The 18,195-nt window shown below is 41.5% G+C and overlaps 2 protein-coding genes across 4 annotated transcripts in view; one reads left to right on the forward strand and one right to left on the reverse strand.

Moving 5' to 3' along the window:
- The window catches only part of Cfap43 (cilia and flagella associated protein 43), a 106,797-nt gene extending 97,902 nt beyond the window's left edge, over positions 1-8,895 (forward strand). The window contains exons 33-38 of the mRNA XM_059256700.1: positions 808-920; positions 2,022-2,181; positions 5,940-6,104; positions 7,549-7,629; positions 8,201-8,354; positions 8,528-8,895. Coding sequence (XP_059112683.1) covers positions 808-920; positions 2,022-2,181; positions 5,940-6,104; positions 7,549-7,629; positions 8,201-8,354; positions 8,528-8,694 — 840 coding nt within the window. The 3' untranslated portion in view covers positions 8,695-8,895. The remainder of the gene's footprint in view (positions 1-807; positions 921-2,021; positions 2,182-5,939; positions 6,105-7,548; positions 7,630-8,200; positions 8,355-8,527) is intronic.
- A 2,407-nt stretch (positions 8,896-11,302) lies between these two features.
- Positions 11,303-16,357, reverse strand: Sfr1 (SWI5 dependent homologous recombination repair protein 1). 3 transcript variants are annotated; one of them, XM_059246121.1, is made up of 4 exons: positions 16,075-16,357; positions 14,118-14,998; positions 13,037-13,429; positions 11,303-12,027 (listed from the first exon to the last, which is right to left on the reverse strand). In XM_059246121.1, exons 2-4 carry the CDS (start codon positions 14,970-14,972, stop codon positions 11,836-11,838), a joined length of 1,440 nt encoding a protein of 479 aa, XP_059102104.1. In that variant the 5' UTR covers positions 14,973-14,998; positions 16,075-16,357; the 3' UTR covers positions 11,303-11,835. The 3 variants fall into 3 exon arrangements, with proteins under 3 accessions (XP_059102104.1, XP_059102096.1, XP_059102099.1); XM_059246113.1 differs by lacking the exon at positions 16,075-16,357 and adding an exon at positions 15,954-16,068; XM_059246116.1 differs by lacking the exon at positions 16,075-16,357 and adding an exon at positions 15,385-15,503.
- Positions 16,358-18,195: the final 1,838 nt, after the last annotated feature.

The following is an 18,195-nucleotide window of genomic DNA, read 5'->3' on the forward strand; positions in this document are numbered from 1 at the left end:
GCTATGCAGTTAGTGTGGGCTGGAAAGAGATGTGACCAGTACTGAAAAGTGCTTTGAGTGGAAAACACATACAGATTTAGAAGACCTACCATAAAACAAGTGGAAAATGTCTTGTGAATATTTTTATATTGCTTATAAGCAGAATAATATCTTGGATAGATTGTGTTCAATATAAAGTATTGTAAAATTAAGTTAATCTGTTTCACTTCACTTTTTATAAAGTGACTGTCACAAAATTTAAAATTACACATATTGTTATATCGCTTTTCTCCTGGACAGCACTGTTAGAAATGACCGCATTTTGCACAGACTATATTTAACTCACCAGAGGCAGCTTCATCCTTTGCTAGAAGAGAGGATGGGGCTGTAGTAATGGTGAAGGTATGAGAACATGGTCAGCTGTGAAGAGACCTTTCCATTTCCTGACCACCTCTGGCCCCTCTCTCTAATTCCCTAAAGTTAGTGCACATACACTGGATTGACAATTTTTTATTAAGTGTTTATGATTCTAGAATTTCATCTAAAATGATAGCAGATTTCAAGATGGATATAGATATGTATATCACACACACACACACACACACACACACACACACACACGTCAATTGCGTACTTGCTTTTCAGCAAGAGGCCAATTTGATACTCTTTAAATCTCTCATGGAATATGCCAGCCATGTTTTACATAACTCACCTGCTGGCAGAGATGTAAATGTTTATTAATCTCTGAGAAAGGTGGGCTTGTTAGGAAAAGTCCAAGACAGATGTTGTCTCCACATGTTCTGACACACTGGCGGTTGGCTTTCCCAGGTGAAACAGAAGGCCGCTGGCCTCCAGGAAATGACGACCTTTCTCCGGAAAAGACTGGAGGATGATGAGGCCGTGCAGCGTGAGATCGAAAGAGTGTTCCAGGAGCTCCTCAGGTAATTCGAGCCTCCCCACGGTCTGGGCTGGGCTGTCATTGCGGAGCCTGCCTCCGGCCTGGCTGGGCCACAGCTGGCTCTGTCCGTCTCAATCCTGGCTGGGCACCGTGCTTAAATGTTCTCTTTTATAGAGAGTGCCTTGTTACACAAGACTTGTTTCAAAAGAGAATGTGCCTTGCCATGTGTGCTCTTAACACAAAGCAGACTTCAGGGGGAAAGAGTCATAGTTTTGTGTAAATCTGCCCCTACCACATAAATATACAAAGAGCCGGTCTCTGCCCATGGAGACTTCCGGGCTTAAGGCTGAGTGGAACCAAGCAGATTTCCAAACAATTTCTCCATAAACATTCATCAGGTTTGTGTTATCTTTATGGAGCCTGGTGGTTTTTACTAAGTGCTTTGTATAAAGTCTTTGCTTCAAAAAAGCCGTATGTATACCCACATGCATAAACACTTCAGTGATGGTCCCAAATTCATCAGTATACATCGGTTTTAGATGTAGGCTATAGGGGGAATATGAATTAGGCAATAAATTTGACAAGTAGAATATAGATTTAATATTGTTGGTGTATTATCAAAAATCAATAAGGTTGCTGGGTGATGGTAGCGAATGCCTTTAATCCCAGCACTCAAGAGGCAGAGGCAGGTGGATCTCTGTGTGTTTGAGGCCAGCCTGGTCTATAAAGTGAGTTCCAGGACAGCCAGGCTGTTACAAAGAGAAACCCTGTTTCAAAAAACCAAAAAAAAAAAAAAAAAAACTATAAGGTCATAATTTTAATAGATTTACCATTCAAAATATTTCTACTTCACTTTAAAATTCTTTTCATTACAATTAAAATTACCCAGTTTTTTCTTAATCTTACAGTAAAATGACAAATTCTGTCCATACTGTTGTTTGAGCAATCCAACTAGAATTCCAGATCAAGTGAGGAGGCACTTGGAGGGACTTCCAGGAAGACTGTCTTTGGGAAAATGCTGCTCTTCATTCCACTGAGGGTGCATTCCTTAGGCTGGTTAGGATTTTATTTCTTGGATAATAAATGAAGTTGAAAACCTAAGTATACTCTACAAATACTTATTTTGAAGTCTTTTCCCATTTAGATTACAGGACGAGAAAGTGAAATTCCAGGTGAATTTAACCATACAAATTCTTCTTAAACAAGGACAAGTAGAACTGGAGAATTTCCAGTTGATTCTGGAATATTCTGATGCAATTCTCATCAATAAGAACATAATTGAAGACTTGAATTCTGTGATTCGGGTAACTATAGTTTTTGAACATATTGCCTTCCGTATAAAATGCTTTATAGTGTCTCTCATTCCCATGGTAAGTGTGCCAGCTGGTTTTCTGTCAACTTGACACAAGCTAGAGTCACTGGAGAGAGGGAACTTTAACTGAGAAAAGGCCTCCATAAGATTGGGCTGTAGGCAAGCCTGTAGGGCATTTTCTTAATTAGTGGTTGATGGGGGAGGGTCCATTCCATTGTGGGTGGAGCCATCCCTGGACTAGTGGTCCTGGGTTCTATAAGAAAGAAGACTAGGTGAGCCAGAAGGAGCAAGCCAGTAAGCAGCACCCCTCCATGGCCTCTGCATCAGCTCCTGCCCCCAGGTTCCTGCCCTGCTTGAGTTCCTGTCCTGACTTCCTTGGATGATAAACACTGATGTGGAAGTATAAGCCAAACAAACCCTTTTCTCCCCAAGTTGTTTTTGATCGTAGTGTGTCATCACAGCAGTGGTAACCCTGACTAAGAGAGTAACTCTAATTTAGCTCCCTCAGTGTTTCCTCTCAGTAGCTGCCGTTAGAATCACCCATGGAACTTTGTAAATGTGCCCAGAATGTAAGTATTTTTTAAAATTGAAGACAGTGAGGCTAAATGTCCATTCTAATATACCTTAGTTTATATATTGTTTATGTAATTCTCAGCATATTATAATCTGTTTGATTTATATAGCTGTGCTACATCTCTAATTAGTTCTGGATTTTGATAGGAGCTACCTCACCCCACCCCGACAGGTGCTTTCATCTAGCTAAGGTTTGCCAATCTTTCTGATCTTTTTCAAAGGACCAACCTTTAATTTCATGGATTCTATTGTTTTCCTATTTCCTATTTCACTTAGCTCCATTTTACTCTATTTCCTGCTGGCTTTTACATTAGCTTGTTCTTGTTCTGGCACATAAAGTTAAATTATTGATGCAAATTCTTTTTCCTAACTGTCAGAAGAAAATTTGAATTAATGTCAACTTAGCTTTAGCAGTATTCAAAGCTCTGCCCCCCTAACGCTCTGCCCCTCCCCCTCCGTGCTATACTGTCTTTCCACAGTATGTACTCATTAACACTGCTTCCTGGTGACTGTTGTGTGGCTTTTCCTTTTAGTTATATGAGGGAAAAGGAGTAATTAGGGACCAGGCTGAATTTTGCATTTACATATGTATTCATAGTCTTAGGTAGAGTTTTTATTCCCTTCTTTTTCTGAGTTTCTTCTACTATCCCTTATTTCAGTGTGAAGGACTTCCTTTAGCGTCTCTTCTTACAGGGCGAGTCCACTACAGTGGGTTCTCTCCATCCACTTAGCTCCTCTCAAAATGTCGTTTGTCTTTCATTTAAAAATATCCCAGCCGGGCGGTGGTGGCGCACGCCTTTAATCCCAGCACTCGGGAGGCAGAGACAGGCGGATCTCTGTGAGTTCGAGGCCAGCCTGGGCTACCAAGTGAGTCCCAGGAAAGGTGCAAAGCTACACAGAGAAACCCTGTCTCGAAAAAACAAAAAAAAAAAAATATCCCATTCTCTGTTTAGTTTTTTGAGGTCTTGCTACATCACCTAGGCTGACCTCACACTTAGGATCCTTCCGTCTCAGCTTTCTGAGTACTAGGACTACAGGAGGGGCAGCTTAGCCTTCATTTCTGAAACATAGTTTTTGTAACTACAAGGTTCTTCAGTTCTTGGTTGACGGGGCTTGCAGCGGGTGTTCTTCCCGTTTTCTTGGTTTCTATATTTTCTTCCTCATCTCTTCTCTAGGAGTATATGATTTGGGAGAGTTTGCTTTGCTTTGCCTTTTCTATTTTTGTTTCTTTTACCCTCTCCCTAGCCAAAATCATTCTTCTGAGACAGGGTTTGCTGTTCTCTCAGTGACTGAAAGCCAACTTTCCACCTTCTCCCTGTAAGCACATAGTGGGGGGTTGCAGAAAACGCCATGCTTAGCCAAGTTTGGTGATACATGTAATCTCAGAACTCAGGGGCCAGGGTAGAAAGATACAAGTTCAATGCCAGCCTGGATTACATACCAAGATCTTGTCTCAGAAAATCTTAAAATTACTAACATTGTAGGTTGAGCATCTGAATAGATGATAATATCATTAACTGATGGTAGAAAGATAGGAGACTGTAGCTTTGGCTGGAGTCATAGAATGAAGTGTTTTGACCTTGGTTAATTTGAGATGTACTTAAAACATTCCAGTGGAATGTCCAACTTGACAGAGTTCAGAGTTGAGATGTGCTCTCTATAGAACACATGTAAATAACTGCATGTGGATTATTACATACAGATATCTACTTATAGGTTATTTAAGCCATGAGATTGCTCCAGACAACCCAGGAAGTTAGGTAGACAAAAAATAGGGAGTTTGTGTCTACACCTCCAACCCAGCTCTGAAAGGTCCAACACAGAAGGAAACAGGGAAGGAGGAGCAGCTTCTAGTAAAGCAGGAAAGAAAACTAGGCTACTGTCTCCTGGATACCACAAGAACAAAGATTCCAAGGAGTAGATAGAGACGTGTACACAGCATCAACAACTTGACAGCAGTCATCTCAGGAGAGGGTTGAGGATAGGCTGCCCCGAGTAAAGGTGCGGTCACGTGACATGGGGAAGTAAATCCACTGACGTAAGCACATCCTACAACAATGGCTGAGGTGAAAACAGAAAGGAGGTGTAGCTCTAAAACATTGGCCCTCGACCTTAACACCCTTGACATCTGGGACAGATTGTGTTCCACAGGGGCTGCCCTATGTTGTGTAGGCTGCTTAGCACCATGCACACCCTCTACTGGGCCAATATGCTTTCCTGCAGAGAAATGCTTAAACTTTAGAATTTTGAGCTACTGATGGACAGATGAAGTGTGTGAGCATGGGGGTAAGGTGACTGAAATACAATTTTTAAAAGTCATTAAAAGTAGGAAATGCAAGGAGTTCAGTGCCCAAGCTATGATCAAAAGATGAAAATAATAGAAGGGTAGAACGCAGTGGGGTGTAGCTTAGTGGCATGCACTTCAAAAAGCTAGATTTTGGAAAGAGAAGAAAGAAGAAAAAGAATGCAAAATGGAAACTGGTGGGATTCTTACATAAATTGATTGACTGATTGACAGTACAGCCCAGGCTGGCCTAGAACTTACTATGTGGCCAAAGCTAACCTTATACTTGGGGCAATCTTCCTTTCACAGCCTCCCAAGTCCTAGAATCCCAGGTAGAAGCCACCACACATGGCTATAAATTCATTTTAGAGACATGGTAATTTCATTTTTAGTAATCTCAGGGCAATTTTTATTTAATTTAAATATTGTTTATATTGATATTCCTTAATTTTATTAATATTAAATTGAGATCATGTAATATTAATACTTAAGAGTTAATTAAGTATTTAATATTTTATTTGATAAAATTTAATGCATTTAATATTGTTTACTTTAAAATATCCCTGAATTTCATGTTATTAAATAACCTATATGAATATATAACATTGAATATATGAATATATAACCTAGTAAAATATATTGAATAACCGTTATTTCAAATGAAGTACAAAATAGCCGAGTGTTTTAAGTGTCATATCTTTTTTCTTTGCTACTAGCTGCCAGGTAGATGCTGGTATGCCTAGCCATGTTAACCACATGCTTTATCCAGAGAGTCAATTCAAAGACATGGAGGGTTCACACATACAGGTTACAGTTCAAATCATAAAAACCAGCTTCAGATAGTCTGTAGTTCTGTGTACAGAATCAGTGTGACTGTTGATGTACCATTTTAGACTCAAGGACAAAAGAAAGTTGCCAGCATGATGGAAAGTAAAGAAGTCCACAAAGGAATCTATCAGATTGAATGGGAACACAAGAAAATGGAGATGGAGATGGAGGATCTAAACCAGAAGGCCTGGGATATCCAGATGCTGTTCTTCTCACGAGATCGTCAAAAGGCAAGTCTCCCCTGGCCCCCAGAGTTCACCTCACCCATTCAGTCACAAATATTCACTTAAAAGGAAACTTCCCTGATGGCAAGCATATTCCAAGCATATTCCTAACATATCTGTGAACACATCTGAGTTCTTTTTCTTACAGAGGTTTAATTTGCTAATTTCATGGCTGTTCCCTTCACATGCTTATTTCTCATCTCTCTAGAGACTCACTCTGGCTTAAAAATTTGAGTCAGCTTTAGTGTTTCTCTTTACTATACCTGTCTTTCCCAGTTTAGTTACTTATCTTTTGTCTCCTGTTTCTGCTGCTGGTATGCCTAGCCATGTTAACCCTCCATTTTCTCTGGTTTGAAGTAAGATATGCAAAGATATGCAGTCTTAAAATTAGCCTATTGACCTGAGCACTCGCTCTTGCGCTCTCTTGCGCTCGCTCTCTCTCTCTCTCTCTCTCTCTCTCTCTCTCTCTCTCTCTCTCTCTCTCTCTCTCTCTCGTCCCTTTCCTCTCCCCTCCCTTCTCTCAAAATCCATGTCATTATTTGTACACTGCTGTCATACTGAATTCCTACTTGATTCTAGTAACATCAGTACCCTGGTCAAATATTATATTAAACAATACTCTTTAACCACCAAGTACATTAGGAAGTCCCTGGGTGGACAGTGTCTTTCAACTTGCCTTTAGGGCAAGTAAGAGAAACAGATGCCACTACACCTCTTATTCATCAGTATTCTAAATGAAATGGAGTGAGAGAGGGAGGGACAGAGAAAGGAAGAGAGGGAGGAAGAGAGGTGGGTGTGTACAGAGGCTAGAGATCAACATTAGATGTCTTCCTCAGGAATTTCCCCACATATTTTGGCTAGACTGGCTGACCAGTGAGCTCCAGGACCCCTAGTGCTGGGGTTAAAGGTTAACATGGGTGCTGGGAACCTGCTAATGCTGAGTTAGAGGTTTACATGGGTGCTGGAAATTCGAAATCAGATCTTCAAGCTTGTGTGGCAAGTATTGTATCAACTGAGCCATCTCCCAAGTGCCCAAATGGATTGCCTTTTGCTCACACTAGCTCTTCAACCTGGAACATCTTCTAACCTCTCCTATTTCTTCCCTTCCTCTGTTCCTGGTCCCCTCCCCTCCTCCCATCTACCTAATTTGTCTTATGCCACTTTCTCCACCAGCCTTCTTGATTTCCCAAGCCTAGAGAAATCCTACTCCATCACAAACTGCCTTTGAATTTGCTAACACTTGACATATCTTCTGGTAACCAATCATTTCTGTGTGTTCTTTTTCCTGAAGGCTAGGTCATGTTATCTGTCTTTGTGTCTACTTTGATACTGTTACTTACTGTCTACTTATGACACTGTTATTTTCAAAACTGTTCATAGTTACCTACTAAAAGAAATAGAAAAAAATCCTTACATGTATTGTGATTATCTCTTTTTCCCCCTCTTAAAGTACCTAAATGAACCAAACTACGAGAACCTGATTGCTATTCAGATTGGAATAATGGAGCAAACAATTAATGTTATAGATAAGGTCAGTCTCAAGCATATCAATCATTATAATGCCAACAGTTGTGAATTATGTGGGCAAGGTAATAATTGAGTCATAAACTCAGATAGAAGCTAAAGTAACTTGAAATTTACTGATGTTCATGACAATCAGGGGTACCCGAATGTTGTCTCTGCAACCAAAGCCAGTGATAGACTATAGCATTTCTCTGGATATTAGGATTAGTATCTAGGAATTCATGTGGATTTGCTTTTACATTAGTTAAACCTGAGCCACATAAGTACTTATAGTTTTCCTGGTACTTTGAACTTTTCCTCTTTATATAACTGAATAACAAAATCAGTTTTACTACATAGATTATAAGATGGAAGCAAAGGTTTTAAAATGTTCATTTTTAAGACCATACAAAATCTTTCTAAAGTGTAGTATTAACATTCTTTTAACAAAAAAATTGAGTGTCTACTATGGACAGACCATAAAACAGGCACTAGGGATACAGTACGTTATATTAGTGATGATAAAATATTTTAAAGGTACAAATGTTTAAAACTTTTTCAAAATTGTTTTTGGGGTTTTATGGGAACAAAAATTTCAGACTCACAAGAAGAATGTACAAAACTGCAAAAAATTACTCAAAAAATTGGGACGATACAGTAATCAGAAAGATATAGCAAATTACACGCTGAGCTGCAATCTACGGGAAGAGCTGGTAGCTGTCTCCGAGAGACAAGATATTTGCAATGAAATTGGTGAGCGCTCTTTCCTTCAATCAACTAAAGGTAATTGGTACTGGTATTCTAACCAGTATCAGTTATCTGAACAACCATCAAAACACTACCAGCATCTCTTCCACAAAATGATCTTAGGTGTTACTTCTGTATTCAAATAATTCAACTAATTCCTTTCTCCGTCTCTGGACTAGGGTCTACGCTGACTTGTGAAAAGATTGCAAAAGAACGATACGAGAACCTACTGAAAAAGCAGAAGCTGACCAGCATTTCCAAACAGCAAGCTGAGCAGATTTCAATACTGCAGGCTGAAGTCGAAAGATTAAGGATGAAAACATTCCCTGCTCTTATTCCAATGTAGAACACCAGCAAGAGCAGAAGGCAAACTACTTACCCCAAAATAGTGTCACTTGGAGAAAAGCGACTTCCCTTTCTCTCCTATCAGGGAATTTAAGTAGGTCACCTCTTAGCTGCACGTTTTTAATAATAAATTAAGTTTAGGTTAATCAGTATACAACTATTTGTCCTGTCCTACATAAATAAATGAGTAAAATACCGCAAAGTGTCAATTATATTCATTAAAGAACAGTGTTTTTCAGCCAGGAAACACTCAAGACTTATTTTGTTCAATTAAAATTACCAGAATTTTGGAGGCTTTACCATTGAAACCAAAGAAAACCATCATTTCTCCTAAGACTTAAGTCATTTGTAAATTCTGTTTGGAAACATAGTCTTCCTTACCTATTGTAATAGAATTAACAGGGTTCAGTAAACAAGGGCTCATTGCCTTGAAATAGTTCATTCTACTCATGTAGCCAATACTAATTCTTTAGTAAGACTCCTTGGCAAACAAAAATCCGTCCACCCTTCCACAGCTTGTGGTCTGCTGCACTCCAAGGTGGCCTCATCAGGATCATGTATCGTCGTCTCCAAGTGCAGTCTACGCCCCACTTTTCTGAAATTTAAAATCTAAATTTAAGCTTAATACATAACACCGTATCTAATACAAACTAGAACAGATAAAGCAAAAGAACAACCAAAAAATCTTTCATTTAGAGGATATTCCTATAATCCCAAGGATTGAGAGTTGGCTGCCAGCCTGGGCTAAATGAGACTCTACCTCAAATAATAAAAATTTCCACTTTGTTTTGTCCTATTCCAGTGTATTAGTCTTTATCTTCTATTTTATTATTTCCCCTAGAAGCTTGTTTTAGTTTCCTAATGAGAGACAGAAAGGGGGTAGATCTGGATGGGAGAGGAGGTAGGGAAGAACTGGGAGAAAAGGGAAGGGAAACCATAATCAGAATATATTATATGAGGAAAAAAGTATTTTCAATAAAAGGGCAAAAAAAATTCAAAACTACCTTTTATCACAGATGTTAAGTAGAAAAAAACCTTCCACTTAGAAAAAACCCTCAACATGGTTTAATTGATTACCTCATTAGTGCTCAGTGCTTCCTGGGGACGTAAGGTAAGCAGCAGAGCCAACACCATCTTACTGACTTCCCTCACAACTATAATGACTACAAGTAGTCAGTTTAGCTGATTTAGCAGAGAACCCATTGGTAACATTTCTGAGACAGCATTTTCTGAGAAGCGTGGAGATGGATCCAAGAGCGTGTGTAAGGTGAGAGATACAGCAGGCACTTTTATACTCAGCATGGGATTGCCAGTTCTCTGGCAATTGCAGAGTCAACCATGGATACCTTTGATTTTTCTCTTTTCTAGTTTACAAATGCCATGACACTTAAATTAGTTGCCTAGATACTCCATTAGCTAAAAGACAATGTCCTCAATTCCACTGGCTAATTCTGGTCTTAATAGACCAAACAGCCTGTGCTATTTGTTTTATCACCAACTCTAGGTGGTGGTCCTTCCTCAGCTTTGGAGGCACAGATGAGCTGGGCTTGAAGGACACCTGCTCTCATAGTATGTTTAGAAGCAGAAGATGCTTTGGAAGGGTGCATGTACCATGCCCTAACTCATCTCTGAGTACTGTTCATGGTGCCAATGCCTCTCAGCTCCTGTAGGACAGCAATGCATAGCTTTTTAAAACTAATTACCAACAAGTGCTATAGTCAATTAGGTCAAGCATGGCACAGCCTTATGTACAGGAAAATTAGACCCACAAACACAGAGAGCAAGACGGAATTTGTGTGTAGCTGGGGGTGTGTTAAAGGTTTGAGTTCCTAGCCGGGCGGTGGTGGCGCACGCCTTTAATCCCAGCACTCGGGAGGCAGAGCCAGGCGGATCTCTGTGAGTTCGAGGCCAGCCTGGTCTCCAAAGTGAGTTCCAGGAAAGGCGCAAAGCTACACAGAGAAACCCTGTCTCGAAAAACCACAAAAAAAAAAAAAAAAAAAAAAAAAAAAAAGGTTTGAGTTCCCTGTTTAATCAAACAGCAAAGGGAATGGGGTGGGGGCTTTGCTCAGCTGAAAGCAAGTTCTTAGGAGAGAGCTCAAGAATAGTGCCCATTTACAAACTAATATAGAATTACTTTTTCTAGATCCCAAAGCAGAAATTGTGAAGGCTTCAGGAATAACTGGCAAACAGAACAAGGAAGACAGTGATCCACAAAGTTCTCCTTCCATCCACCAGTCTGTACAGACCTGCTATACTTAAAGATGGCAGCCTTGCTTCTCCCAAGGTTATACAACAGGTTCAGCAACAGCAACATGCTTTTCCCACTGGGATCATTCTAAATTCTCAGCAACTGAGCCAGCTTAAGGCCCATCTCCACACACAGCTGATAGGTATCCTAGTTATTTAACTTAGGTTTCTAGCTGAGGGCTCACTATGAACTCACCAGCCCTTCCACTTTACATCACAGAGAAAGCTACAAAGGCAACTGTGAAGAACCTTTCACACCAAGAATAAACACTTCCATGTGGGAAATAAGAATATGAAGCTCCCCAAGAAAGAGAAAGCCGTTTTAATAAATGACGAAAACAAGGAACAAATCTGGAGAAAAATTGTGGACATACACGTTTAATTACTTGCTAGATTAGCAGACGGAAAGATATAGTAAGCAGATGAAGACAAAGTTCATAAACTCAGGAGGGGCAGGTTACAATTAGGCCAAGTGAGGTTTAGACATTCAATAGACTACTTTTTAACACTGAATATAAAACCTTTTGCCACAAAATCATGTATTAAACCTGGTTTCCAGAATTATCCAAACTTCCTTTTAAACATCATTTAATTTTTTAATACTTAAATATTTTCTTTAGCAAACATATCCAAAATACTAAGCTTCACTTTATAATTTTGTGTATGTACCAGAATAACCTAAACTGTTCAAGATACTGTTCTCTAAGCTACAACAACAGCTTACGTATTTCTTCCCTTTAAAACACTTATCTTTTCACATTGTCATTCTCAAAGATATTCCATAGAGGAGCCAAGAGTACAGCTCAGGAAAAGAGCACATTTGAGGCCCTGGGCATGATCCCATCACCCCAAAAGGAGAGAAAATAAAGCTCAACAACAACAACAAAAAAACTTATCAAACCCCTGTAAATTCTTCTTCACTTCTATTATAGTGCACGACTGTTTCATCTACCCCATAGTAGTCGATCAACTCGGTGAGGCTGAGTTTCTCATCATCCTCAGACATAACTGACTGCAGCTCATAGAGCAGCTGCTGGCTGCACTTCCTCCACTTCTTTATTAACATCTCCAACTCAGACAGGTTATTCTGAAACAGAAAAAATAAGTCAATAATCAGACAGTCCTGCATTTCAATTTACACCATCAAAGCAGCTAAATTAGTTCCTGTCTAGCTTTAAAGGCTAATACCCCAGGGCACTACAACCTCTGGGCAAACCTTAACCTTGGGGGAAAAAATTATTAAATTTGCATATTAAATATAAGAAACTGAAGTTCTCAATATACTTTTGTGTTACTACTATACTTTTAAGATATAATGCTATGTTGTACCTTCCTAACTTTTACCTCAAACTGTTCTTTTTTTATTTTGTCTTTTTTTCTCCCCAGAGCTGAGGACCGAACCCAGGGCCTTGCACTTGCTAGGCAAGTGCTCTACAACTGAGCTAAATCCCCAACCCCTCAAACTGTTCTTAAAGGTGAAAATATTCAAGTTAAAAGTATTTTCAACATTTAGAAATAAGTCACCTCTTGAAAAGTCAAAAATTCAAAACCACTAATAAGATACACTGTCCTACCATTTATTCCATGTTTCTGGGGAAGAATGAGGTGTTATATGGGTAAGAACTATCCAGATAAAGACGTCACCTCCTTCCAAACATCCAGGTTCTACTCAATTCAAACTATGGGAGCTGAAACCTAAAATCTGTGTTTTCTCAAATAAAATGCCTGACATTTTAGAGATACAAGATCACTACTAAAAGTACTTTATACTGTAATCTGTGGTCTATTTTTAGTTCTGTTCCCAGTGTATTTTATTTCTGTTCCCAGTGTACTTTCATCTAACAATTTATACTTCTAATTATGCTACTGGCTAGAAATTAAAGCCAAGAAGCTTCAACTGTGTACTGGACAAACGCTGAAGCTCTTAAGTTCTACCTCATTCTAAATCAATTATTTCTACTTCAGTTAAAGCTCCTGTAAACCAGGTTTCTCCTAATTTGGCTTCTTGTTTATCAACCAAAATGATTTCCAAATTCTGAAATTACTTTACTGCAATTTATGTAAAAATTATGCAATGGTTCTGAAATTCTTCTTACCTTTATTCTATACATTTTGACAAGTTTTAATCTCCGAAGAAGGTCTTCCTTCTCTTGAACCTGCTTTGCCAATTTTGCTTTTTCTTCCTTCAATCTTTCTTTAGTATTCTCATTCACAGACTCATTTTGGGGGGCACTGGATGACCCCGTATCAAGTGACTTAGATTTGCATGTATTTATATTCTCTGAGCTATCTTTTTCAGATTCATTGTCTATGTGTTTCAAACTCTCTTGGAACTTTGAACAGCTTTCTTCTTTTGAAGATGCTCCTGGTTCTGAAAAAATCTCATCATTTTCTTCATTCTCTACTTTAAGTCGCTTCACCACACTACAAAAAGGATGAGATGAAGATCTTGTTTTCTTTAATCTTTCTTTAAGTGTTCCACTCATAGGCTGAAAGACACAAAACATTAAAAATGTTAAGAAAACGTTCTTTTGTTTGTTTTTCAAGACAGGGTTTCTTTATGTTAACACTGGATGTCTGGGAACTAGCTCTATAGAGCAGACTGGCCTCAAACTCAGAGATCCACCTGCCTCTGCCTCCCGAGTGCTTGGATTAAAGACTGTGTCACCACTGCCCAGCTAAGAAAACATTCTTGAAGTAAATCTATTAGAAATAAAGACTTTACACTTCTATGGTAGGTACCCTGAGTGGCTTTCTGTCTCCACAAATCTCAAGGAAGCATTACCAATGTCTTTTTTTTCCAGAAGCTCCTTTAGTCTTACTTTAGCAAGGTTAACTTCCCAAAATAGGCCTGAGACACTTCTCCCAGTCATCAGGAGCGTTTGTTCAGCAGCTAGTATTTGCCTGACAATACTTCAAAACTGTAGCTTCAAAACTGCAGACTAGGAAAAAGACCTGCCACCAAAGACTTCCCCTAAGGAATAGTGTACAGATTCAATTTGAAAATTCTCAATAACCTGCTAAGAAACTCAACAAATTGAACTGATTCAAGAAGAAAATCTGGCAAAGACAGGAAGGCACAGGCTATACATTAATTCACACTCCAGTGTCCTTAAAACTGCCACTACCAGAATAGTTTGAAACACAGAATGATGGTGAATATCAAGATTTTCATACTTGTTTTCCTGAACTATTTGTTTTGAGTGATGGTGGATTCTCACTCATCTCAGGAGTGTTAGGTAAAGTTGATGCTGAATCTGATGTGCTCTCCTTCTTGATGGATGCTGAATCTGGTGTGCTCTCCTTCTTGATGGATGCTGAATCTGATGCACTCTCCATCTTAATGGATGCTGAATCTGATGAGCTCTCCTTCTTGATGGATGTTGAGTCTGATGCACTCTCCTTCTTGATGGATGCTGAATCTGATGCACTCTCCATCTTGACAGATGCTGAATCTGATGCAATCTCCATCTTGATGGATGCTGAATCTGATGCAATCTCCATCTTGATAGATGCTGAATCTGATGAGTTCTCCTTCTTGATGGATGCTGAATCTGATGAGCTCTCCTTCTTGATGGATGCTGAATCTGATGCAATCTCCTTCTTAATGGATGCTGAATCTGATGCACTCTCCTTCTTGATGGATGCTGAATCTGATGCACTCTCCATCTTGATGGATGCTGAATCTGATGCGCTCTCCTTCTTGATGGATGCTGAATCTGATGCGCTCTCCATCTTGGTGGATGTTGAATCTGATGCACTCTCCATCTTGATGGATGCTGAATCTGATGTATTCTCCTTCTTGATGGATGCTGAATCTGATGCGCTCTCCTTCTTGATGGATGCTGAATCTGATGCGCTCTCCATCTTGGTGGATGCTAAATCTGATGTGCTCTCCATCTTGATGGATGCTGAATCTGATGCACTCTCCATCTTGATGGATGCTGAATCTGATGCACTCTCCATCTTGATGGATGCTGAATCTGATATATTCTCCTTCTTGGTGGATGCTGAATCTGATGGGCCCTCCATCTTGGGAGCAAACTCCTGATTTCCTTCTAAAAATGAAAAGGCATGGATGGTGATCAAATTAATATCTCAACACACACCTTAATATTTATCAACAAAATTTTCTTTAGTGTACAAAAAACACCAAAAAGCCAGTAATTTCTTCCAATTATATATAGCTGTAATCTATTCCAATTCTTTTTGTAGTTTTTCATTTACCTCTCCACATGGGAAGTAGCAAGGTTTTGTTTTTTTTCACTGGCTAGTATGTAATTGACTCTCACTGTCCTTTCAAAATGTCTCCAAAAATTTGCACCTCAGGGAGGAGGGGAACTAACTTTACCTTGTCGAGAATTTTAAATTTTGTTATAATTTCGTAAATAAAAGCAATACAGCCAGAATAATGTAAACATCTTGAATCTTAAAAGCTTTGTACCTAGAACCAGGAATGCTCCAGTCCTGAGGCCTTACAGAAAGCAGCGTCTGCCCTGTTTTGGTTTACTAGGGTAGAAGCCTGCCCCGGCCCCATCTCCTCCCTCCTCTCTATCTCCTCCTCCCCGACTCCTTCTCGGCCCCCCTCCCCAGCCCCTCCCCCAGCTCCTCCCCACTCCCCATCTCCTCCCACCCCAACTCCTCCCCACGTCCACTCCCTCTCCGCCCCCTTCCCGCCTCCACCACAGAAAGCCATGTACCCCGACCCTCCCCCCCCCGTCCCCTCCCAGGCCTCCCCACCCGCCTCACCACAGAAAGCCTTGTACCCCGTCCCTCCCTCGCCCCCGTCCCCTCCTCCCCCCCCCCGTCCCTTAGCGGCGCCTCCCCGCCCGCCTCACCACAGAAAGCCATCTAGCCTCGCCCCTCCCCCGTCCCCCCCCCACCACAGACGACCCTCTACCCCACAGAACAGGGAGGCCGCGCTGCCGCGGCTCCGGGAAGCGCTTCCCCATCAGCTCCACAGACCCCGGGAGGCCTGACGCTCACGCCAGCCCCCGGGAGAGAGCACAATACCTTTATCAGCCATGCCCTCGGCAGCAGAACAACACACCCACAGCCAGCGTAGCGGCCTCAGGAGAAGGACCTCGCCCCGGAGGCGGGGCCCCGGCGGAGGAGAGACGCGCGATTGGCTAACCTGACCGCAGCGGGCGGATGTGCTTTGTCCAGCTCCGGCCCCCGCGCGTGCGCAGAGCCGCGAGCCGCAGCCATGGGGCGGGGCGGGGCGGGGCCAAGCGGGCGCGGCTCGTGATTGGCAGGATCGGCCCGGCGCGCTTCGGGGCTCCGCTCGGCGCGCGCGGCCGCCAGCCTGGGGACGGCGTCCGGGGAAAGACAACGCTAGGCCTGCGAACCGGCCTGAGGGGGGCGCGCTTCCGCGGGCCACTTCGCGGGCTGCCTGCTCGTGCAGCCTCCTGGGGGCGTGGGGGGTGCACCGGGGAAGCGCGCCCCGGAGCCCCGCCCCCGCGCGCCCCGGAGCCCCGCCCCCGCGCCCCGGCTCCCTAGCAGTCAGTCGGGCCTCCGCGTTCCCCACAGCGAAGGCTTTTCCTCAGACGTGGCAGGGCCGGAAGCCGAGGGGCCCGGTCGGCTCCCTGCTGGCGAAGGCTGCAGAAGCGTTTTGTGGTCACGAAGGAGCGGGCTGTGAGGAAGCAGGCATGATGGGAATCTCGCGGGGCGTCTCCGCACCGTCCCTGGCGATCATCTCCTGCTGGCCTTGCTCTCCTCTCGCCCCTCGATTTGGGGCTGCGTCCACCCCTGCTTGCTTGGCTTCACGTGTTTTGGTCAAATCTGAGAAAACGTGACCTAAGGAAGTTTATTATGGCGCAGGACAGCAACCGATTGGGTCGGTCCAGAATTCAGATGTTGGAGGCCTAAGCCCCTTGTTAGACCCTGGGAGGCTGCCATCTTAGCCTAAAAACGCCCCTCGGTCTCCGGTGTTCGCGATGTTCTGTTGCTATGCAACGGCCCAGTGAACCTGCTTGGGTGGAGCCCTGAGGGTAGGGAAAGGCAGCTGAGGATCTTGTGAGTCACTTGGAAGTTTGTAGTACACGAGGGACGACTCTCTTTACCAACGTCTGCTAATGGTGCCTTAAAAGTAGCCAGAAAAAAAGTGATTAGACAGTTATAAATACAGAACCCAAAGAAACTTAATGAGGTAATTGATTAGGCCTGTAAATGTTGCAGGCAGTTAATTGCCTCCATTCCAAGTCCTGGTACCCTGGCGATTTGGGGGTTGAGTTTTTTCTTTGTGTTTTTTTGGTTTTTTTTTTTTTTTTTCCTTGTTGTTTTGCTATGGAATGTAGTGGCCGTGTATCTCAATTTGATGGTTTGGTAAAAGAATACCTCCTAGAGACAGGAAAATTAAATGATAATTTATGAGCGGCAGATAGAACAATTCAAAGTACCAAAGAAACATTTAATGTCTTTTTTTTATTCAAGCATATTCGTCATTCCCTAATTGACTTAAAGTTATGTATCACAAGCTTTTATCCCTTACCTTTCTTCCCAAAGGCACGGATTTTTTTAAAAAATGATGCTGTGTTCTCCAAAATTCCACACAAGCCATAAATACAAGAAAATTTGGAGCCTTCGTATATGACTATTAATAAATATCCCACTCCTAAATGTTTAGGAAACAAATTAACCTTACCGACTTTAGGACACCAAAACCAGAATGTATGATTTTATGATACAGGTGTTACTCGCCAACTCACAGGTCACTCTACACTAGTTCTCTTTTTTCCTTGATATGAGTTGATCTCGCTGCAAAAAGCAGATTCACTTGCCTTGACACTGAAACACAATGCACATTCTGCATGTTCTCGATGCCTTGAGGCATAAGGGTGAGTTGTTTTTATGAGTCTAAAATCAGCTGCACCCAAATCCTTTTGTTATTACAACCTAATCTTAGAGCTGTGTTTTTGTTAGCTACATAAAAGAAAATAGTATCTTGCCTTGCAAATGTTCTGACTTGTTTTTATGTGAAACTGCTGTATTAAAATAAGACTGGCCAAACTTTCAAAGGACCTCTAAACAGTGTTCGGGAAAACCTGTTAGTTCAGAAATGTGCGTTTGCTGATTTTTATCTCTTCTGTGTGTTAAGTGCCAATGCTCTTCCCATATGTTTGTATTTTACTTACCATCCTCAATTTAGTGTAAAAAATATGGAATATGTATAAATTACCCCTACTCAAATGGAGATGAAGCTCTGTGGTAAGATGCTTGCCTGTCATTCATGAGGCCCTGTTTGAACATTAGCCTG

Source organism: Peromyscus eremicus, chromosome 1 (assembly GCF_949786415.1).
Source record: "Peromyscus eremicus chromosome 1, PerEre_H2_v1, whole genome shotgun sequence".
NCBI lineage: Eukaryota > Metazoa > Chordata > Mammalia > Rodentia > Cricetidae > Peromyscus > Peromyscus eremicus.